Source organism: Balaenoptera musculus, chromosome 4 (genome assembly GCF_009873245.2).
Source record: "Balaenoptera musculus isolate JJ_BM4_2016_0621 chromosome 4, mBalMus1.pri.v3, whole genome shotgun sequence".
Lineage (NCBI taxonomy): Eukaryota > Metazoa > Chordata > Mammalia > Artiodactyla > Balaenopteridae > Balaenoptera > Balaenoptera musculus.
In genome coordinates, this window is record NC_045788.1 from 99,168,723 (window position 1) to 99,192,780 (window position 24,058).

The 24,058-nt window shown below is 37.5% G+C and overlaps 1 protein-coding gene across 4 annotated transcripts in view; it reads right to left on the reverse strand.

Annotated features, from left to right (window-relative positions):
• The window catches only part of CRYBG3 (crystallin beta-gamma domain containing 3), a 112,041-nt gene that overhangs the window by 20,662 nt on the left and 67,321 nt on the right, over positions 1–24,058 (reverse strand). For all 4 annotated transcript variants that reach the window (XR_005019656.1, XM_036849907.1, XM_036849909.1 and 1 more), the window contains 5 exons: positions 23,344–23,486; positions 23,112–23,238; positions 22,163–22,195; positions 16,582–16,694; positions 12,384–12,510 (listed from right to left, as the gene is read on the reverse strand). Coding sequence is in view for 3 of the 4 variants with exons in the window: in XM_036849907.1 (XP_036705802.1) it covers positions 12,384–12,510; positions 16,582–16,694; positions 22,163–22,195; positions 23,112–23,238; positions 23,344–23,486 (543 nt within the window). In the remaining variant the exon portion in view is untranslated. The remainder of the gene's footprint in view (positions 1–12,383; positions 12,511–16,581; positions 16,695–22,162; positions 22,196–23,111; positions 23,239–23,343; positions 23,487–24,058) is intronic.

Sequence of the window (24,058 nt, forward strand, 5' to 3'; positions counted from 1 at the left end):
TTTGGCGATCAGGGGGCAGCTGGTAACCAATGAGAGAGCTCACTGAGCCACATGCAGATGAGGGGCAGAATCTAGGCTGCAAGGGCTGAGGAATAAGCGGGAAGAGATTGTAGACAGGGCATACAGGCTATTTTTTAGAGAAGTTTGGTAAAGAGGAGGGAAATCGGCGGCTGGTCCACGTGGCAGGCACGGTGGAAGGTGGCGGCATAGTGGGAAGAATCTGAATGACGCAAGACAAGAGGGGTGGTTCTAGGGAAGAAGGCGGAGGTCCAATCCACTGTCCCATCAGTTCAGAACCCCTGACTGGAATCAGTCCATGAGGAAAAGGATCGCTTTGAAAAGGATGAACTATGCTTCCTCTGAAATTCAAGGAAAGACAGAGAAAGGATACCGAGAAATTTCCAGGTTTCTAAAATAGGTAAAACGTGTTGTAATTTTCTCTTTATGTTATGTGGCAAAGGTTGCCTGTGGATCACGGAAGGTGTGAAGCACTGTCCAGTGGAACTTCCTGCAGTGATAGCAATATTGTATACCTGTATCTTCAGTATGGTAGCTACTAGCCATACGTGGCCATTGAGCATTTGAAATGTGGCTCGTGTGACCAAAGTGAATTTGTTTTATTTAATTTTAATTAAAAAAACTACATGTGGCTAGTGCTATGGTATCAGATAGTGCAGATTGAGGGGTTAGAGGATGCTGGAAAAGAAGGTAAGCGTGGGCTTCCCTGGTGGCGCAGTGGTTGAGAATCTGCCTGCCAATGCAGGGGACACGGGTTCGAGCCCTGGTCTGGGAAGATCCCACATGCCGCGGGGCAACTGGGCCCGTGAGCCACAACTACTGAGCCTGCGCGTCTGGAGCTTGTGCCCCGCAACAAGAGAGGCCGCGATAGTGAGAGGCCCGCGCACCGCGATGAAGAGTGGCCCCCGCTCGCCGCAACTAGAGAAAGCCCTAGCACAGAAACGAAGACCCAACACAGCCAAAAATAAATAAATAAATAAATAAACCCAAAGTTTAAAAAAAAAAAAAAAAAAAGAAGGTAAGCGTCACTGTGTGCAGTGAGACAGTAAGCTAAGCATAAAAAAGCTGCCCGGGAGCACTGCTTTTCCTTCAGTAAACAACATAAACTGGGTCAGGAATGGAAATTCATCGCAAGTCACTGACTCCCTGAGTGACTGAAGACAAGATCAGGCTTCTCTTCTGCAATCTGCAAAATAAAAACTGGAAGCATCCCAACAATTTATAGAAGAAATGTCCTTATAGGAGGGTCCAGAACAGCAGTAGTTTAGAAATGCAGCCAATAGCAGGCTCTAAATTACCCACTAAAACCGGTGACCGAAAATTAATGGACAGTCAAAATCCACAGATAAGCCCCTGACTTTATTGCTGGACTTTTCCCAACATTCTCACCCTTCAGCTAACGAAAAAGCATTTCAGCTCACCTCTACTTGTTGAGTTACTAATTAGCGAGGAAGGGCAGACAGGCAAGGAGCATGGGCTGGGCTCATGATCAGCCGTCAGCAACTCTCTCCTCAGTAAGGAGTTTGCTGTGCTAAGAGTGGCACTTACATCACAGGCATTTAACGCTGACATGAGGTAACTGTTTCATATTCCACAGGGAAAACTTAAAATCTTATGTGAGGATATAATCTAAGTGCTAAGTGATATTCTAAGAAAACAGGTCCTGTGTACATTTTTCATCTTCCTTTGGTGGAAATGTCCACAAAGGCGTTTTTTATTTTATTTTCTTTCTTTCAAAGGCATTTTTTAAAAGACTACCATTATCACTCAAATTGCATCAAATTCACTCCCCATTTCAAAGACAATCTAGCAATTCTATACCTAGAAATTTATCTTACGATAACAATGCAAAATCTGATGGAGGGGATCTCAAAAATTGTTTTAAAAATGATGATGCAGGAAGATTTAGAAAAAAATTGCAGAAAATGACTGAGGATATTTTTATGAGTTTACATAAATCAGTAAGGATCCTCTAAGAGACCCAATACATAAATGGGCAAAGAACACAAACCAACAGCATTAACCAAGGAGGAAATATGACTAACAGGCATGGACAAACCTCCCTCTTTTCCATTAACAACAACGAGATATCATCATGTGGTCCCATCTATCAAACTTTTCATTTGCGAACATCTATTGTTTCTAAGCTTAAAGTCATTCCCTCTTTAGAGGTTTGATATATATATTTAACTTGACTTTTCTCTATTTAAATTATTTTTACTTAAATGGTCTTAATTTATAAATACACAGTTGATCCTTGAACAACATGCGTTTGAACTGTGCAGATCCACTTGAACATGGATTTTTTTCCAATAAATTTAGTATCTGTATTTTCATTTTACAGTTCTTTAAATTAAATAAGCGATGGGGAAAGTTTGTGTTCATTAGAGATCACAATATATGGAATCAAAAGAACTGGGTTTGAGTCCTGATGCTATCCAAATTGTTTCACCTTCCTGCCCTTGGGTGAGACATTTATCAGTTCCTTTGTTTAGAGGCAGAAATAGCAGTACGTAGATTTTCCACTGCCTATAAGGGGGTGGAGAGGGGGAGGTTAGCACCCCTAAACCCCTGTGTTGTTCAATGGTCAACTGTACTTAAATTTATAAATGTACTCGACTTATAAATGTACCTAAAGGTTAGGAAGATTAGGAAGGCAATCATTCAGAAATAAAGAGCACTGAAGAACTATGTTAAAATCTTATTTTTCTGATACATTTTCCAAATATGAAAGTAGGAAGAGTATATATAAACTACTAACAGTCTTTAAAACTGAAGATGACAGAGTAATCTGATCTTTCCAAGGACAATAGAAACCACCAGAACTTAATTACAGTTTGAGCTCTACAAATGTCTTGGCCTCAGTCCATGCTAACTTAGAAGACAGCCAACCATTTGGGGCCACAGGCTCTTCTTAGGTGTCAGCAGGAACAGGACATTCCTGCTGGGTGAAGTCTAAGCCATGCAAAGAGGATACAGCTTCTAAAAGGAGGATGTGGCTAAGAAGGGAAAAGAATACTTAAACTGTATAAATGAAAAGAAAACTTATCACTCCATCAACTAAAGTAATATTTTAAATGACAATAATAGTAATAACTAACATACATGACACAATATGTGCTGGGAATCATATATACATACACACACACACAAACTATATAGAAGGGATTGTGAATGGATGGATGGATGGATGGATATATACATGTATATATACATGTGTGTATGTACATATATATGTATATATAGGTGTATATATATACATATATATGTGTATGTATACATGTGTGTGTATATACATATATATATATATCCCATTTTTTTTTAACCTAATTCTTTTGGCAACAAAATCTGATCTGAATAAGTAGAAAACTATTTATAATATTTATCCAACTTGTGTAGTCATGATTATATTTTGCTACAGCAACAGAAATGTGTTCAATTATGGGGTGTTGCCCAGAACCTTTCTGGAGTTATTGTCTTATATGCTATCTATGAACCATATTACTGTTTAAAATGGGAAATATTCCAAATCCCAAAATACATTCATGTTAGGAAGTGTAGAACTGTATTCACTCTTTTAATCCATGCAACTTTCCTTTGACATGGGTACCATTATTATCCCCACTTTACAGATGAAGAATGAAGGCACAGGTCACATACAGTAAATAAAAGAGCTGGCATTTGAAACTAGACAGAATGGCCTCAGAGGCTGTGTTCTTAACCCTTCCACTATAGTTTTAAAATGTTCTAAGTAATTTTATCATGTAGAATATTTTTGATTGGCATGTGTAACATTATCTGAAGCAGTTGACTTCATCTTGCTCATCTGGGTAGTATCTATGATCCCATTCTTACCCATCCCATCAACTTAACAAGTGTGTCCACCATCTAAATTTTGAAGCTCTGAGACCTGGGTACAGGTACTCTGCTAGAAGGATTACATTTATATCAACACATCTTCAATATATATTGGATAAAATGTTTAAATCTAACTACTAATTTTTGACATTTATTAAAACTATACAGACTTGAATATGAGCTTGAATAGTATTTAACAATGGGGGTGAATTAGTTTCCCTAATCATCAATTGCATGAGTTTGCAAGATGGTAAAGAGAATATATGTACTTTATACATTTTTTCATTATTTTTTTATCCATATAGCAAGTCTTTGAGGTGGAATGAAGTCTGTCAAATGGTCTTTTCCTAATTTTAAAGACGAAGCAAATATTGAATTATATTGGTTAGCTCAGTGTCAACATGAGACCAAGACTTCAATCTTTCACTCCAGGAAGTACATAAACTATAACTTGAAAGCACATAGTCAAAAGATGTTTGAAATGGAAATATGTTGGGGTCCTAGAAGCATGGTTTGTGTAATCACACAGAATATCTCTAGTTAGAGTCTGTGTTAGACTAAAAGGGGGGAGTTGGCAGGGGTGGGAGAGAGACCTCTGACAAAAACATAATGAAAGGGAACATCCGTTCAAAGACCACATTTACTGGAGAAAAAGAGGCCATTCTGGAAGTGAGAACAGAGGTGAAAATTACTTGGACAGTTTATTTATTGACTATTAATACTAAAAACAAAGCATCTGATAAAATTTTGCCTTACTTCTCATTGCTTAGAAGAAGAAATTATTCAATTTTGCAAACATTTCTGAATTTTTCTTGCATGCCAGATAATTTGCCAAGTGCCTGGGATACTTAAGTTCAAACGCTGAGATGGAAGGAAGCTCTTGAGCTCTGATCTCTAACAGGAAGTGTCCAAAACTTCCTTTCATGGTATACAAAGCCCTTCACGTTCTGATCTCCAAAGGGCTTTGCAGCCTCATCTGTCAGAGTAACAAAGTTAGCTATCATCTCTACTGCTTTTCAGCACTTTACATCCTTATCTGCCTTAACCAGATCTTTACTCTTCCAGCTATTTCCAGTTGCCAAGTCCAGGGGAATTCTTTTGCCCCGTATCATCTGTCTCTGACATTTCCACCTTCCACTTTTTCCTGGCTCTTTCCCTTTGGGCAATAAACATGCTCATTTATTTACATGCAAAAAAACCCCCACAAAAAACCATAAAGACTTGTACATTAGCACTGTATAGTTCTTTGAGTTTCAAATCACTGCTTGTATGGAAAAGGTGTTGATATTACCTCAGGATGATGTTAGTTGGTTAGACTCTAAATATAACATGTTATTTTATTTTAAAAATATCTAGCAAACAGCCACTAAGAACAGCCATATCTGTACAGCCCAACAATATCACTTCACCCTAATCTTTGCCAAGTGAACCATGGCTAAAAAACTAAGAACAACTAGACTGAATTCAAGGAAAGTAACCATAATGTGCACCTCAAATACCATTCCAATCCAGAGAAATACCACACAGTGTGCTGGCAAAAAGGTATCTGCAGTGATGAAAATTTAATAGAAGGCTCATAAATCTCTAATGAGACTCTAATCCAGAATCTTCTAAATTTGGCCCATTTAAAACAAAATCACATAAATACTTTCAGTCTTATCAAATCTTAATGTTGCACAACAAATATTAATTCTTGTGGATGAGCTATTATAATATTATTGAGTGTTTTCATGTGCTAAAGGCTTCACATGCACTAGCTCATTTAATCCTCATTTTATTCGATGAGAAAGTTGAGGCATAGAGTGGTCAGAAACATGCCCAGGGTCACTCAGCTAACAAGCAATGGTCTGTCAGACTCTCAAGCTAAACTCTTCTCCAGTGAACTATAATGCCCCTCATAAAAGCCTCTTTCACTTGGCTTAGAAAATCAGTTTCATCACAGGCCTACCTTTCTAACTGGTCTTCTTCCTTTAAAAAAAAAGTTATAATACATTTCAAAAAGAATAAATAATATCTAGATGATCATGTATCCAGCACCCAGAAGTAATACATTTGAATTTTACTATATTTATATCAAATTGTATAAACAAGTAAAAACATAACATGTAGAGATGAATTTTAATTTCCCTCCCTCCCTAGAAGTAACCACTATGCTGAAGTTGTGAATCTTTATACATCCTTTGTTTTTAAATTTCACAGAAATATACCCTTCTGTAACATCCTTAGTAACACATGAACTAGTAACACATGAACCTCACTTAATATATTATATTTCCTTTTATGATTGTGCTGTACTGTAGTTTGTTTCATCCATCAATGCTGCAACAAACATCCTTATTTTTCCCTCATAGCAACTGATACTCCTTCCACTAGCTTTGTATGAATGATCCCACTTCTCTGCCACTAAACTAAACTTTGGTATTGTCAGATCTTCCAATGTTTGTATCTAAAGTAAGGTAATGCTACCTAATTACTATTTTATTCATAATTTGCATTTACTGGATCACTAGTGAGGTTTAACATCCTTTGTATGTCCTTAGCCATTTTCTCACATTTATGAACTGGCTATTCATAGTCTCTGCTGATTTTTAAAATTTCAATTGATTTGAAAGAGTTCTTTTTATATTCTATACATTAAACCTTTGTAGCTTATAAGGGCTGAAAATATATTCTCCAGTCTGTGGCTTGCTGTGGTAGGCTCAATAATTATTGTTCCCCCACCACCATCCAAAAAGAGGTCTACATCCTAATCCTGGAACCTATGAATATGTTACCTGATATAGTGGAAGGGACTTTGCAAATGTGATTAAGAGTTAAGAATCTAGAGATGGGGATATCTGTCTGGATTATCCAGATAGAACTAATATAATCACATAGGTCCTTATAAGAGGGTCAGAGACAGAGGATAGAGAACAGAAGTTGAAGTGATAAACTTTGAAGATGGAAGATGGCCATGAGCCAAGGAATGCTGGGGACCTCTAGAAGCTGGAAAAGGTAAAGAAACAGATTCGCCCCTAGTGTCTCCCAGAAGGTATGCAGTCTTGCCGACCCCATAGTTTTACCCCAGTAAGACCTATTTTAGACTTCTCACCTCCAGAACTGTAGGATCATTTCTGTTGTTTTCAGCACTAAATTTGTGGTAACTTGTTACAGCAGCAACAGGAAACGCATACACTTGCCTTTTACTACTGATTTGTATGTTTTGCGTTTAAATCCATCCTACTCCAATATCATTAGCATAGTTTTCCATATTTTCTTCTGTTTTTTTCTTCCAGTTTTACTGAGACATAATTGACATACAGCACTGTACAGGTTTAAGGTGTACAGCACAATGATTTGACCTACATACACTGTGAAAGGAGGACCACAGTAAGTTTAGTGAGCACTCGTCATCTCATATAGATACAAAATGAAATTGGAGAAAATTGTTTTTCCTTGTGATGAGAACTCTTAGGATTTACTTTCCTAACAACTTTCATATATAACATACAGCAGTGTTAATTCTATTTATCATATTACAAATTACATCTTTAGTATTGATTTATCTTATAACTAGAAGTCTGTATCTTTTGACTAACTGCCATACAATTCCCCCTCCGCCACCCCCCACTCCCCGATAACCACAAATCTGACCTCTTTTTCTTTTTGACCTCTCTTTCTATGAGTCTGTTTGTCTGTTTGTTTTTGAAGTATAATTGACCTACAACACCATGTTAGTTCCTGGTGCACAATATAGTGGTTCAATATTTCTATACATTTCAAAACAATCACCGTGAAGTCGAGTTGTCATCTGTCACCTTACAAAGATATTACGTAATTACTAACTATATGCCCAGCACTGTACATTTCATTCAGGTTTGTTTTTCACATTTAGGTTGCCATTAATCCATCTGGAGTTTATTTTTGGTGTTTGGAATAAAGCAAGATTCAAATGGTATCTTTTTCCATGTAAAGGGCCAACCGTCTTTCGTAATAGCCCCACTGAAATGCTATTTCTGTCACCTTCCAAATTCCATTATTCACGTAGGTCAGTTTCTATGCTCTCCTATCCCACTCTTCTATTGGTCTCTCCTTGCACTCACTATCTTAATTATTACTGATGAATAATGCAATATCTATATTTGGTAGGACAAGTGATCCTGCCTATTGTTCTTAAAAATAATCTTGGCTATTTTGAACCCCTATCTTTGCCAAATTAATTTTAGAAGGAGCTCGTCATGTTTTACCACCACCCCTGCAAAAGACAAACGATTCTATAAGCATTCTGCCTGAAATTTTATTAATTTGGGGAAGACTAAAATATTTACAATATTGAGTCTTTTCATCTATAAAATCTCTCTCCATCTTTTATGTCCTTCAAGAAAGTTTTTACAATTTTCCTCATAAAGAACTTACTTGCATTATGTTAGATTTATTTCTAAGTATCCTATATTTTAATTGCTATTTATCTTGTAATTGGCAACTTTTAAAGATTTCATATTAATCCTAATAACTTGTCTGTGGATATTCTTGACAATTTTGCTTCTTCCTTTATAACTTTTTTGGTTTTAATCTTATTAAAGTGCCTAGGACTCCAAAATAATGTTGAATAGAAGTGGTGATAGTAGAGACCATTGTCTTCTGCCTGAATTTAAAAGGAAATGCTTCAGATATCTCACTTGGAAGTATGATGTTTACTGTAGGTTTTTGTTGGCCTTCATGTTCAAAATGTACACAGTAGTTACTGCTATTAACTATATATGAGTTCATCTGAAAATTTAATAGTAACCAAACTCCTCTACACTTTATAAAGTCATTGCTTCCTTTCATCTGTGGCTGGATTTACAGTCACCTTCTATTTATAGCTGTACCCCTCCCTTATTCATTACTCTTGCACAGAATGAATTATTGTCTCGCCAATTCTTATTCTACCTTTTAAGATCATTTATGTCATCACAGTCATAAATTTCATTTGAACTTTTTCTACAACCTCTTGTTACAATGTTTCTTTTGCTTTGCCCGCTTATAGCTACCAGGATTGGATTATACTTCAAAGGAGGCCAACTTCCATGCCAAGCGACCATGGAGACACTAAAGAAGTAATGAGAAGATTGCTGCTCCCATGGAAATGCAACAAAAGCAGGTTACCCCACACACTACTAGACCAATGCTTAAAAAACATTTTACTTAATGTTCCCCACCCACCTCTAGCCCCTCACCAACTGTTTTGGGGACTGTTATATGGCATAACCTTATTGAAAGCTAACATACCATCTTATTCCCTCAGACCACGTGAGGCCTAAGACTGGACACATTGCTTTTCATGTCCAATTAGAAATATGCCCAGGATACTTATTCTGTTGAAGTGGAGGCTGTCAAAGATGTAAAAATACCTGTTCTAACAGTTTCTTTACAGATGAGTTAACTGAGGTCAAAGTAAACTAGGTGACTTGTACAAGGTCACACTAGTGAAAAGCAGAACTGTAAACTATGCTCGCAGCTCCTTTCACTGTAAAATGACTGCAAATTATGCATCCATGGACCTCTAGAATGTAACATATGTCTGCACAGATAGAATTCAGCCTGGAGCAAACTGTCATTTGCAAGACATACTGATCTTGTATGAAGATGAAGTGTTAGGATTCCTCAATATTATACCATTATGACACTTTAGCACTAAAAGTCACAGCATGTCTGGGAATGCCAACTACAAGCAACACCCTCATAATTCTGCAGTTTTAACTAATAAAAGCAAAAATCAAAAATTTAGCTCATATATATGTAAAGTTAACTCAACTGGACGTAACATTTCCCACAATGAATCCAGAATCACACTGGATTGTGGCATAGGCAGTAGTATTAACCAATCTATAGAAAAAGGCATATCAATTTCTAAGTAGGAACACAGTAGGGGGACAGGGGCTGTGAAAGTAATCAGAGAAGCAGGATAGATACAGGATAGTGTGTCTAGAATTTTCCAAGGAAAGGAGATACAGAATCTGGAGAATGCAAACAACTGGGGAGGTGGGGTGGGGGAGTCTCTTTTGTGGGGAATATTAGCCTAGGTAAACTACTCAAGACATCTACCTAATTTTATCCAAATCTTAAAATGTCTGATGACTAATTTCATTTCCTGGGTTCTTCCAGAGAGGCAGAAAAATGCCCAGGACAGAATTCTCAAGTATTCTAGTCACTAGAATCCACCTACTACAAATTACCAGCTTGGCCTTCTGGTTTACCTATCAATCTCCTAGGTCTGATCAACTCAGGGTTTCAGGGCCACCAGGGTGAAGCATGGTTGACTTCACCAAGGAAATGTTACCTGTTGAGGCTGCTTCCTGGCCAGTTTGCAGATCTTTACTGGGATGCCCAACCTCACCTCATATTCCTTCCATTTCACCACCAAACCTACTATCTAAACACGGCTTCAACAAAGACCTTTCAAAGATTCAAAACATACCTGGTAAAGGCATTAAGAAAACTTATATGCTCTCCTTACATAAACTGAATACACTCTTTAATCAGTTCTTGAAGTGAAAAGGCTATAGCTCTCAAATCCTTTCCAAGAGGCACCTTTATCTACACTGCCTGGATTCCACAGGACCAAACCAGGGACATGCAACTGCACAGTTCAACTTACGTAGAGATGTTTCTTTTCTCTGTCTGTATTTTTACTCCTAATTTTAATTATTTATTTTTGACTTCATGAATGTGGAAGAAAAGTAACTCCTCAAACAAAAATAGTAATACCATTCATTTGGAGCATCTAAGTATCTGTCTGCTAGTTTGACCACTAAAAATTGCTAAAAAGTTCCCTTCCCAGTAAATGCAGACTACTTTCCCATGCCTTTTTCAGCCTTATCAATACTTGGAGAGACGGACCAAAACACATTCTTTTTTTTTTTTTTTTTAAATCCAGTTTTCCTCCAATAGACAGGAAGCATCAGTAGCCACTTAGTCTTTCCAAGTTGGTGTCTAAAGGCCACTAAGAGAGACCGAGGCTCTATTTTTATTCTTGTTCCTCAGCCAAGACTCTATTCTTACCCTGATACCAAGAATACTCTCTCCAGGAATGCCTTGAAATAAGACTACATTGCTGGGACTTCACTGGTGGTCCAGTGGTAAAGAATCCGCCTTACAATGCAGGGGACACGGGTTCGATGCCTAGTCAGGGAACTAAGATCCCACATGCCGCGGGGCAACTAAGCCCATGAGCCACAACTACTGAGCTCATGCGCCTCAACTAGAGAGCCCACGTGCCGCAAACTACAGAGCCCATGAGCTCTAGAGCCTCCATGCCACAACTAGAGAGAAGCCTGTGTGCCACAACAAAGAGCCTGCCTGCCGCAACTAAGACCTGATGCAGCCAAAAATTTAAAAAATTAAAAATAAATAAATAAATAATAAGTCTTTAAAAAAAAAAAAAAAAAAAAGACTACATTGCTGAGGTTGGGATCGAAGATCCTGAGTATGATCATCACTCCTGGAGTCAGCTCTGGTTGAAAGATCTGACTGAGTCACTCCTGTCACCATGTAGGGCTTCTAGTCATCATTGTGTAAATCTCAGCTTTGACCAAATGCTCCTAGGGAATCATCATAACTAGACATCTTGAAAATATTCCAGATCCTTACTACTTCCTCTGCAAAGACACCACTAACTAGGAACCTGGAATGAATGTCCCAGAATAGTTATCCTGTTTTTCTCACACTTAAAATTCTGAGTAACTATGATAGGAAGGAGAAATTACTTACTCTATAAATGTAAGCCTCCAAGGTGACCCAGATAAGTCTGCACACTCTAGGCAGGAAAGCCCTAGTTCCCCCAAAACAAGGTTTGAAATCAATACCAACGGTGTTCCATGACTTCAAGTAACATTGCAAACCTAAGTAGCAGACAAGCTGTCATGTGACTTATCTAGCAGAATAATAAAATGATCAGGTTATTATTTTTATTAAGCAGCTCTACCAAATACAGCCATGATACTAATAGCTAATACTTATTGAGTGCTCACCATGTGCTAGGCATTTTACAAGCACCATCACATTTAGTATCCCAGTGGCCTTACAAAGTACTACTATCTTTTATAGATGAGGAAACTAAGTAACTTTGTCAATGTCACCCAAAGTCATTAAAGTATTCATTTAAGCTCAGGGCTATATTACTCTACTTCCTAAATTTTGCATTCTGATCAAAAAAAAACAAAGAGAGAAGAAAACTATCAATCTTGGGAATTCCCTGGTGGTCCAGTGGTTAGGACTCAGTGCTTTCACTGCCGAGGGCCAGGGTTCAATCCCTGGTCAGGGAACTAAGATCCCACAAGCTGCACGGTGCGGCAAAAAAAAAAAAAAAAAATCAATCTTTCATTAGTTGGATTTCATGAGTGAATCTCAATTTTACAATCTTCAAGCAAGTTACTTAAATTTTTATATTTTGCCCTGTATTATTTCTTCCAACTTCATGTTGTCATTCATGGTAATTAAACTGGACGAGAAAAAGTCTTATAAATATGCATCAGCGAAGTACTTACATAGTCAATGGGCTTGAGGGATTTGACTCTAGATGTCGGGCAGCCACAGGAAGTAAGGTCAGCATACAGCCCTTCTTCTAACACACACTGATGATTAGAAATGTCCTCTTGGTAATACAGGAGCCAGCTGAAAAAACAAGCAGTGAAACATTCAGTCAAAGTGCATCAGTTGGCAGTTTGACTCATCATCATGCAGTGGGAGTCAGGGTAGGAGTAGGACATAAAACTCCTGGTGCTGGTCAGCAGCAAATACCCAGAGTCAGTTTGGAAAAAAAAAAAAAGCTACTACTATCACCTATTGACTGCTAACCATGTGCCAGACTAGGTACTCTGCATGCATTATTTCACTGCGTACTCATTACTTTATGAGGCAGAAACAAGTGAGGTAGAAAAGTAAGGTGATTTGCCCAAGATTCCCCCAACTATTAAATAAATTTGAAATAAAACATCTGCTGTAAGCTAAAGACATTAACTTCATTCAGTGCTTTCAAGTATAAAAACCTGGGATCAAATTATAGTAATTATTAAGTACTTTAACAGATTAGAAATTCTTTTTGAGAAAAACAAAAATTTGTATCCTTATTTAATGATGAGTTTGCTTTCAGTCTAGGTTGAGTTAGAAGCTAGACTCCTAAAATCACACAACAGTATTTAAAACCTGTCACCTGCATAGCTGATAGCTAGCGGAGAGATTTTTAAAAAGAAATGAACCCTTTAGAATCTTCCATAGCAAATTATCTTCAATATAGCACTCATCAAAAGCTTGGTTAAGACATGCCATTTTGGAAAGAAGGGGCACAGGGGAGAAATGAATTGACTGTTATTACTTCAGCTTTGGTGTGTTTAAGTTCTAGCTCTATATTTTAAGATCACCAGAACTGTGCTCTAGCTATACGAGGTTAACTTTAGATAACCACAGAAATGCTCTGTGACAAAATTTACTGCCATGTCTCCTACGTAATAAGCATTTTATAGCCAATATTTCCGAAAGGTTTTTCAATGTGTTGGGCATGCAGCTAAGCCCTTACGTGCATTATTTATTTAGTCCTTATAAGAATCCTTTGAGCTAAGTACTGTTATTAGCCCACATTTACAGAGGAGGACACTGGGGTGCAGAGAGATGGTCCAATTTGCTTAAGATTACCTAGTGGTGAACTGGGCTCCAATCCTCATCTCTGAAGCATTGCCGGTACTTAAACAATCACCATGCTTCCTGTATTCTTTTATTAAAACTATAGTTTAATAAATTACACATAAATCTAAATAAAATATATAAATAAGATGTACATTTTGTATGTAGTTGGCCCCCTTTATCGACAGGTTTCCTACCTGCAGATACAGAGGCACGACTGTAGTAAGCCACTTTATATAAGGGACTTGAGCATCCACGGACTTCGGTATATGTGGGGACTCCTGGAAACAATCCCTCACAGATATCAAGGGACAACTGTATATATAAATTATATATATATATATATATACACACACACACATTACACTGAAAAATATGTGTACACTATGTATAAATTACATGTATATTTATTTATAAGTAAATAACATATACATTTCCTACATGAAGCAACACATACGACTAATTTGTCCTAGACTTCAGTGTCTAGGACAAAAACATTTCCCTCCAAAAAACAAAAAAAACTCCAGTGCTTCCTTTTACCAGAAAATTTAAACTATATCTTGCAAAATACTTTCTTTTTTCTTAGAGAAGAAAACTCAAGAGTCAAATACTAGGAACAAGACTATTTCAGGCCCTTGATATACATATTTCTCACTAAAGAGTTGCAGATAATCTATTTAACTAACCGTGTCCTACTTTATGTGTTTTCACATTGTAAAACTTTCATATCCTTCTTGGAAGTAAGTATAAAAACAGTAACAGATGCAGAGAGGTTCAAAGTAGTAAGAGTTATAGGAAATCAGAAAGGGAAAAGACTGTTTGATTTAGGGTTAATGAAGAAGGTTAACAGAGGGAATGAGGATGGACTGAACCTTAAAAACATATATGCAGGTTAGTATTAAGCAGGGTTCACGAACTTACGTACCTGCAGGAGGTCAGGCAGGTAATATAAATGAGTAGTGTACCAGATGAAAAAAAATTGGCAATATATCCTATGGTACACTGGGGAGCACATATGCCTCTACTCAACACCAGCTAATTATCACCAAAGGTGAATGTTTCCCCAGAGTTTCCAAATCTTCTGATTTTTAAAGAGAAGGTGAAAAACAGGTTCTTCTGAAAAAATATCCTAAACTTAAGTATTGATACAAAAAACTTTTTAAACATAGTGTTTAGGCCAACCAAATGACATCTGCTAGATTTACCTGAAACCTACCACCTTTGATACAGAGCGGGGGTTAGCAAACTACAGCATGTAGGCCAAATCCACCCCATAGCCAGTTTTCCAACAGCTCACAAGCTAAGACTGGTTTTTGCATTTTTAAACGGTTTTAAAAAATTAAAAGAAGATTTTGTGATATGTGAATATTATATACAATTCAAATCTCAACATCCATGAACAGAGTTTCACTGGAACACAGCAATGCTCATTCGTTTATGTATTGCCTGTGGCTGCTTTGGTGCTACAGTGGCAGTGCTGAGTGGCTGGGACAGAGCCTGTATGGCCCACAAAACTGAAAATATCTACTACCTGGCCCTCTGCAGAAAAAGTTTGCTGACCCCTGGTACAGAGGGTAAGGAGGAAAACACATAGCCAAGGAAATGCCCGAAGACAGGAGGAAAGGAGGATAGTACAAGGATAGAATGGAGCATGCATATGGAAAATGAGACTCATTGATGGTAAATCCTGGAAAAGGAAGAGTTTGAACTTGATCTGACTGGTATTAGAGAGTGACTGGGATTTAAAGAAGAGTAGTAAAATATTAAGCTGGATTTTGGGACAAATAACTGGGCTATGATTGGTTTGTGGTAAACACTGGAAGTAAGACGACACTGGGGGACTTCCCTGGTGATGCAGTGGTTAAGAATCTGCCTGACAATTCAGGGGACACGGTTTCGAGCCCTGGTCTGGGAAGATCCCACATGCTGCGGAGCAACTAAGCCCGTGCGCCCCAACTACTGAGCCTGCGCTCTAGAGCCCCTGAGCCACAACTACTGAAGTCCGTGTGCCACAACTACTGAAGCCTGCGTGCCTAGAGCCTGTGCTCTGCAACAAGAGAAGCCACCGCAATGAGAAGCACACACACTGCAACAAAGAGTAGCCCCCGCTTGCCACAACTAGAGTAAAGCCCACATGCAGCAACCATGACCCAACGCAGCCAAAAAATTAATTAATTAATTAATTAATTAATTAAAAACCAAAAAGATGACACTGGAGTGTGGCTCATTAGGGGGCTGAAATTCCTCAAGTGGAAGATGGGACCCCTGTCTCTACCGGTTCAAGAGAAACGGAGGAGAACGGATGAATCCAAGATATTTTGAAGGGAGAAAAGAGACTTCGATGAGTTATTAGGTAGATACTTGACATACAGAGATGCCACTGTAAAGATACATACACTTAAAAGTGGCTAAAATGATAAATTTCATGTTATACATATTATACCACAGTAAAAAATGATACATAGAATATATGTTAGAATATAAATTGAGAATCACATACAGTCTCATATACATGTGAGAAAGGTCCAGTACGTTGCCACAGTTGGAAGAATACAGAATAAAAAAAAAACAAAAAAAACAGCCCAACAATCCTGGGTCTGACATTTGGTGTGTGATCTTGGGAAACTAACTCTGAATCAGGGATCCTCATCTGTGAAATGGGGACAACGAATACTTTAAACAAACAAAAAGTTTTTAATTTTTTTTTTAAATTTAGGAGTAATATGTCTTATCTGGACAAAAATGCTAATTTTTATAGCATTCTATTATACTACACAGTAAACACACAATATAAACATTCAAAATATTTAGGAAATAATCTAAGATAACAATGAGAAAAAAAAACCCACCAAAATGCTCCCAAAGTTGGCTAATCAGCATTCTATTTCACAGTAGCTTGTAATACAAGCTGGGCAAAGATAGATCATATAGGCAAATTAGCAGTTGACTAATGATTAAATATGTTTATTTCACTGTATACGCAAAAAATAAAGTTAAATCTCTGTAAATTTACAAGAAATTTAGTGATGTAAACAACAGCAGAAATCATTCCATAAGTATACTTACCAACCCCGAAGAACTTTAAAAGAACATGGCGTGAATAATGAAGTCAAATCCGAAATTTCTTTGGTAAAATCTATACATTCACCTTGGAACCCTGGTTTACTGAATGCTTTGAGCTATAACAGCAACAACAGAACAATTAAACAGAAAACAGTTGCTTGACACCATCACAAAGCAAATGAAAACCTTTCGTTTCATGTACTTATAAAAATTCAGCAAAATACTAGACTCGTGTTTTATTTATTAACAAGGAATCCATGTTAAGGATGACATTCTCCTTAAACTCACTTTTTTCCCCCTTACGTATTTGCCAGAAATGTCAAGATTCATTTATCATTTCCATCCATCTCTTGCATCAGATGCTGGGCACAGAGGCCTAGAAAATCATTCTACCTATAAGAGTAAAAATCAGAATCCCTCCTCTACTAAAATGTGGTCCTTGTCCATTGTATCAAGCAATTATTATCCCCTGTGGTGAGACTACATGTGTAAAATAAGAAGCAATTTAGTGCTAAACACGAAGGCGGTTTGGATTGGTATGAGGTGTGGTGGCTATGCCCTTTCTCTCCCCAAGCCTTCTTGATCCACAGTTAATAAGACGGAGAAGGAGAAAGCACAAGCGCATGCCCGTAAATGAGCATGAGGGTGTCTGTGAGACCATAGCAGCAGATGGCACAGAAGACATTAATGATGGGATTAGTGGAAGATTTATGGTGAAGAAAGAAAGATGTCTGTGCCGTATATTTCCGCTTACCTTAAGAGTACCTTAAATGCACAGCTTACAGCTTTATATAACTACATTTCTGCTTTAGTCCTTTTTTGTCAAGGAAAATTCAAGAAGTCTCAACTATAATTCCCTTTAGACCAGAGATATAATAATCTGCAACACTAGTGGCCTTGGATCTCTAATAAGTATGCAAAAATGAATGAGGCCTGGAAATATTTCATAATACAGTGGAGCCCTGAAATAACACAGCCCCCAGATCCACCCGGCACCAAGCGGCCTGCGTCGTAGCTAAGAGTGCATCATGATAATCATCTACAGCACCGCCCTCTCTCCTGCCACGGCTGTCACGGAGAACACGGCTTCTTTGAGCAGCTGATGTTCACCTTCATTTTCCCACGGGTCCTCTTAGAGACGGGTGGTCTCTGAGTTCTGAGGAATTGTTTCTTAGCTATCTCATCCTGCTCTGACCTTGCTAGGTCTGATATCAAAGCGAAGCCAAAACCAGAAAGCCGAGAGAACCCATTCCCCCTGACCAACCGGGGCTTGCACAATAAGATTTCCTAATGTGAAACGAGGCTGTGTTTGGAGCATTAAAACACCAAGGGACTCCCTGCCTTAAGGAAGCGTGATCCGTCAAGTTCCTACACCATGGTCCTTCGGTGGATACAGGGGATAGAAAGAAAAAGCAAGTCCAAAACAATACAAACCTCTGGAACGATTGATTCCCTGTATAAGAACAATTCTACATGTCCAGGCAAACTGCCCTGGATTCCTTGATAAGAGCATATATTTTAGTTAGTGGTTTTTCAGACTATGTTTTTTAACTTAAAGGTTTATAAAACATGAGGCTAAAAAGTAAATCGCATTTAACTCCCAAAAATGTGGAGTAATTTCTCCTACAGGCAAATATTATCTTTATTCACAATAAGAATCAGAAGAGGCACATGAGAACAGAGATCACGGCTGTCTGACTCACTACGTGTATTCCCAGTTTGTTGAATTAATTATATTCATATTGCTGAGCCTAAGATTTACACTTCAGTATTTCACCATGAAGTCGTGAAATGTCAAATCCTGGACAAGTGACGATGCAAGCGAATCATGCTGCAGATGGTGTACGTAGCAGCCACATATACTTTTCAGTCTCAGTCGTCACACCCAGAAGCACTAAAATTCACACACATACACACACTCACTCTGCCATAAAGTACTGTTTTGATTTGATGATTTAAAATACTCTTTACCCAAATTAAAAAAAAAAGGACTATTATATTGACCTGAGTTTATCTTTACCCCCCAAATGAGGTATGGTATTGATACACAGTTCACTCAAGATTTGTCCAACCCCAGAAAAGTTAACACCCCATTCCGAGTACCTTACAAATGCCTCAGAATAGAATAATTCTCATAATAATGTTCTGAGGATGGACCACCCGAAACCAACTCTGCACTTTCTAATTGTAATAATTAATCTGTGGTTTCTACCCTTGGTGAAATTAAGTGGCAGTGCCTTGGTGAAAATAAGTCTTGTGAAAAGCTAGCTGGGTGACTCACTATTTTGGTTTCCTTTCCAGGTTAATGGAGAATAAATGCACAAAACAACTCAGATAGGTGGCTTAGAACACAGATGAATAGTCAGATGAACAAGAAATGAGTGTATTTCGAACTATCCCCATTCCTCCGTGCCATGTGAGCATGCCTTAATCCCTACCAGCACCAAATGGAACTGTATGCAAGAAGAAAAAAACAACAGTGTATCACTGGTTTCCAAGGTGCCTTTTCACATATCTATCCTTTATCTTCTTTAGAACTACCCTTTGAAGCAGATATTATCACCCCTTTATGATGAAAATTTTGTAAAATCCTTTGTTTACTATGTACTTTTCATTTATGATATACAGAAATAGATGTAGTAGTTCTTCAATATGACAAACTAAAACCTCAAGAACTTAATTACTGAACAACAGTTGTGCTTTCTCAATTGATTTCACAATATCAGAAAAATTTTTGAACGTAATTTTATTTATCCCAATGCTAAAATAATTTCTCTGAGAAACATTCTATCCTGTCTAAACAAGACTTTCTGCAGCCCTTTGGACTTCCCTCAAATAAATGTACTGATTGTTAAACAAAGAACAGTTTTGTTTCCACTCTTCCATTACATCACATTGTCTCATAATGCAGTGCTATGTAGTTTTCACATCAATTACATATTCTATAATAATTTTACTTCCCTGTTTACTCATAGAAGGCTTTCTTTACTTAGGTAAGTACTACCTTCCTGAGTACTTCTGGTCTCTGGATTCTATAAAAATGATCTGGTCGTAGTACCAAAAAATTGTTTTCCTCTACTGCTCTTAAATCTTACTGATATTTGACTAAAACTATTGTTTTCTTATCCTCCATACATGATAACAGTAACCACCACTGTTAAAGATCCTGTGATCGCTCTAAAATTCAATTTGGCCGAATTATCCAATAGAAGAAAATATTCAGTTGCTTTTTCTCAGCTAGAATCATGTATAAAATGGAACAGAGGCTCGGTACTTAAAGAAATCTAAACTTCTAATTATATTTGCAAATGGACTTTTAAAAGATTCCAGGAAAGAAAGGTCCTTGGTGGGTCAAAGTGGGGAACTGGTTAGAATTTCTAGAGAATGGATGCCTGACTACAGCCTCTCTGGAAACGAAACTCACTTTTATAAGATTTAATCTAGTGAGATTTCTGACATTCAGGACTTGCTAAAAGAGAGAGATGAGGACATTATGAACATAATCCACATTCTGTTCGTTTTCTGTTTTGTTTGGGAAAAAATAAAAACAAAAATAAAATGCCAGCTGCTAACTATGAAGAACTCTATAATGATCCTGTCATTGTATCAAATATTGGGAGTTGGCAATCAGACTTGGTGATCAATCTTCAGCCACAGGAAAAAATAATCTTCTCAATAAAAGGTGGTGTTGTGTGTCCCCAAAAAAGACATATATCATCATAATATGCTTACACATCAGCAATAATATTTTTATTAGCACAACTCTCATGCTATATATTAATTTCTACACACGTATATCTTCTGGCTTTTCCCTTCTTAGGTTGCTTGAGGTTTCCTTTCAAATCACCAGCACACAAGAATTCCCTCTCTGACTTTAACTTGAGATGTAACTTCCTCCTTATACCTTAGATAGGGAAATTAACTACCCCATATGAACACAGCTTCTGCATTGTCAACCTGACTGTCACAACTACTTGCGAAGGAGAAGATACCTTCTAGTTACTGAATGGAACCAGACTATCAGCCAAGATCTGTTTGTTTTTATTTGGGCAAGTGAAAACAAGCAAAACTTTCTGAAAATTTGGTCCAATGGAAATAATAAGGGCTTCAGTACTGGGTAAACTAAGGAGGCTTTGTCTGCATGTTACCAAATATCCAGCTGTCATACACTAGTCAGAGACCTGTATTTCACAGGGCAGTGGCTGAGCTGTATTGAGAAAAATAAGCAGGGCCAATTTCACTGGGTGTTTGCTGCTGCTTACTTTCTCTTCAAGTTGGATTGTAAATACTATAAAGAAAATCCTCTGAGCAATCTGCCCCAAACAAGGAAGTTCATAAGAAAGAACAGGGATGTAGGAGGGGGAGAAACAGAGCTTAAAAGAATGTGATTTTTTTATCTGCACTTAAAACTCAGAGAATGTGCAGTTTGGAATTACCCCACTTTACCTCTTTATCTACTCATGTTGTGTTGATTCATGTGAAAAAGTGCTTTGAAAGTCCACAGTAGGAGTTTTCTAAGATTCAAAATAAAGATCTGGCAGGAAGTGTCTCCAGAACAGCAACTGAGTTATAGTCAGAGAGGAAATGTTCCCAATAGGCCTGAGCTAATCGGAAAATAATAAAACCTGGAAGCATTGTGAACAGAATCACAGTTAAACTAAGCTGATTTGAAATATATAAACACTGACATGAACACGAAAAACATACACAGAGAAAAAGATTCAGTGTTATGGAAAACTAGCAAATTTCAAATATTTAAAATTAATCATTGTATTTGGTTTTCTGAAGAAATTTTTCTAAATTTGTTATTTAAAATGAGACAGAGGAAGCACTGTAACTCATCCCCTTTCTTTTATGGTTGTACTGCTCATATCGTGATATACCTTTCTTTGACATAAAATCTTGGAATTAGATACTAAAAAAATGCCTCTTTTGCTACTTCTAGCTGGGTGAAATGACGCTTACTTAAATTCTAAATCTTTGCTTTCTCATTAATAAATGGGAATAAATCCTGACCTCACAGAGTTATTAGAAGCACTAAATAAGCCCAATTTCTAGCCCTCAATGGATAATAAACAAACATTTAGGCTCCAGAGTATTACCCAATCCTTCAAACCATTAACACACTAGAAATAAAGGAGCAGGGTTGCAGTTTTGTCAGTGCTTTTAAGAAATATGGGATTTAGGGATTAGAAATACATTTACATAACAAGCATGCCATTTCTCCATGGTAAGTCTGCTCCTCCACAGACAGCATAACGTACTGTGCTGAATATGAATGTGACACCGAGGAATGGATGGGCAACAGGAAAGAAGGAGTGGCAGAGGTTCAAAACGAACCCAAAGTGGTCAGTGCTGAAGCTCTAGTAGGAGAAAAAGAAAGGAACCGTGACAAATCCAGGCCAATATGACCAGTGACAAAGATGGGCATTCTTGTGCTCACAGGTTCCTAGGACGACAGAAACTGCCCTGCCATACAGACCCATAAAAGTTATCTGAGGGAAAGGGACAGGCTTGAGAGAAAGGGCATACGTTTTTAGTAAACAATTTAACAATCATAAGTTAAGAATATTTTTAAACATACCAAATGTGGAGGCTCATTTATCCCAAGTGGTTCCTGAAACATACATTAAAACATTTTAAAAATTATAATCATATAATCACAGTTGTCTTTGAAAGTGCTGAAAATCTCCTTTGAAAAATGAAAAAAATATATGGTCTGACCAATTTACTAGGTTCCTTGAACTGGTTAGGACCCTCAAATAACCTACGAAATTAGCTTATAATAATTTTAATGTTTATTACTAATTCATTTTGAGTCATATTATAGCTAGAAGAAAAATGTGCCCCAATAGTCCATTAGAAAGATAGAGTCTGAACTTGCCAACATTCTCTTTCCCATCACTGTCTCCTGGGCACCCTATTGTGCTGCAGTGTTTGTTATTGACCACACTGGCCACACTCTTTCATAACTTCGTAATTTTGCACATGAGGAGATGATTCCCTCTTGGTGAGCTGCCTTTTCTCTGCCCCACTTCCCTTCCTGGCAAAATTGCTTTTATCCTCTAAGACATCACTCAATGCACCCTCTTCTTGAGGAGAGGCATGGTCCCAGCTCGCCAGGCTCCCCATTCTCCCTTCCCCTGGTCCCTCAGCACTGCCTACACACTTCGTCTTCTCACTAGTCATACCATAAGCAATTGTGCATATGCCTGTCTTCTCTAAGAGACTGAGACAGGGCAGTCTTATTCATCTTTCATCTCCAGTGATCAGTCCTGTCTGACACAGCAAAGGCACTAAATAAATGCTACTGAATGAATGAACTGATCAAATTACAGAGGCCCTAATCATCGAGGTGCTAATGCCATCTACGAGCTCTCTATGGAATCTGCAGAAATCCATATGCTGTTGCATTTTCTCTATAGATACATATAAAATAACCCAACAGCTCCACTTTATAAAAGCCTGTTCCATGTGTTCAGTTGTATGCCATTACATGCCACTGGCATTGGTTATGTTCACATTTAACTCACCAGTTGGATAGGTCGTATTGACATGATTATATTATTTGATCCTCCCCAGTCAAAAAAGCATTTGTATTTCCCTTTCTCTAAAATGTATTGTTCTCCACAGAAGAACTTCTGCTGGTAGGCAACCCATCTAGCAAGATAAAAAGTAAAAAGAACTGAGGTGACACAGAATCGAGTAACCAATAATTTTAAACACCAAAGAAGCTCTAGGTTCTCAGAATAGGAGACAACTTACACGCCACTTTTAACGTGAATGGATCTTGTTTCACTGCCAAAACCCATTTCTTCTAAGTCAGAAATTTCCTGATTTGTAATGTCAATAAACTTCCCACTTTCTAGATCAGATTCAAACAGTGTGATAGAAGATTCTATGAAATTCTAAAAGGAGGAAGAGGAAAGTTTAAGAGAACAATGATATTTTGTTTTAGGGATTGCTGTATTTTAGCAATTTTCACATACTTGTGGGATAATTTTCACACAAATAAATCCAGGAAGAATTTTAAATGGCACTGAAAACAATTTTAATAGTCACTACTCCTATATACTTTAAAGAAAAACATAAGTCTGAATTTACTTTAATCAGGAAAACACATTTTTATGAAATTGGAAATTAGCCAACAGTTAGTAAATTGCCAGGACTTACAGACTATCATATATAACACTAATTGCAAAGGAAACTAAAGTCTCACTTGTGCCTAAAAAGCAAAAGCCATATGAACCAGAAAGTAAACACACAATGCACTGTGGGCATTGTGGGAGAGGATTTTATGAGCTTAAATGTAACAGAAAAAATAAAATCTGCTTGACAAAAAAATTGTTTTTTAAAAATTAAAATCAGAGGACATCTCCGTATAGTCAGACGGCATATTTAAAACAAAAATAACAGAAAAATTCTAAGACCCAACTTGACAATCAGCAAAAGGCACCCATAATTCACAAAAAAGATTAAT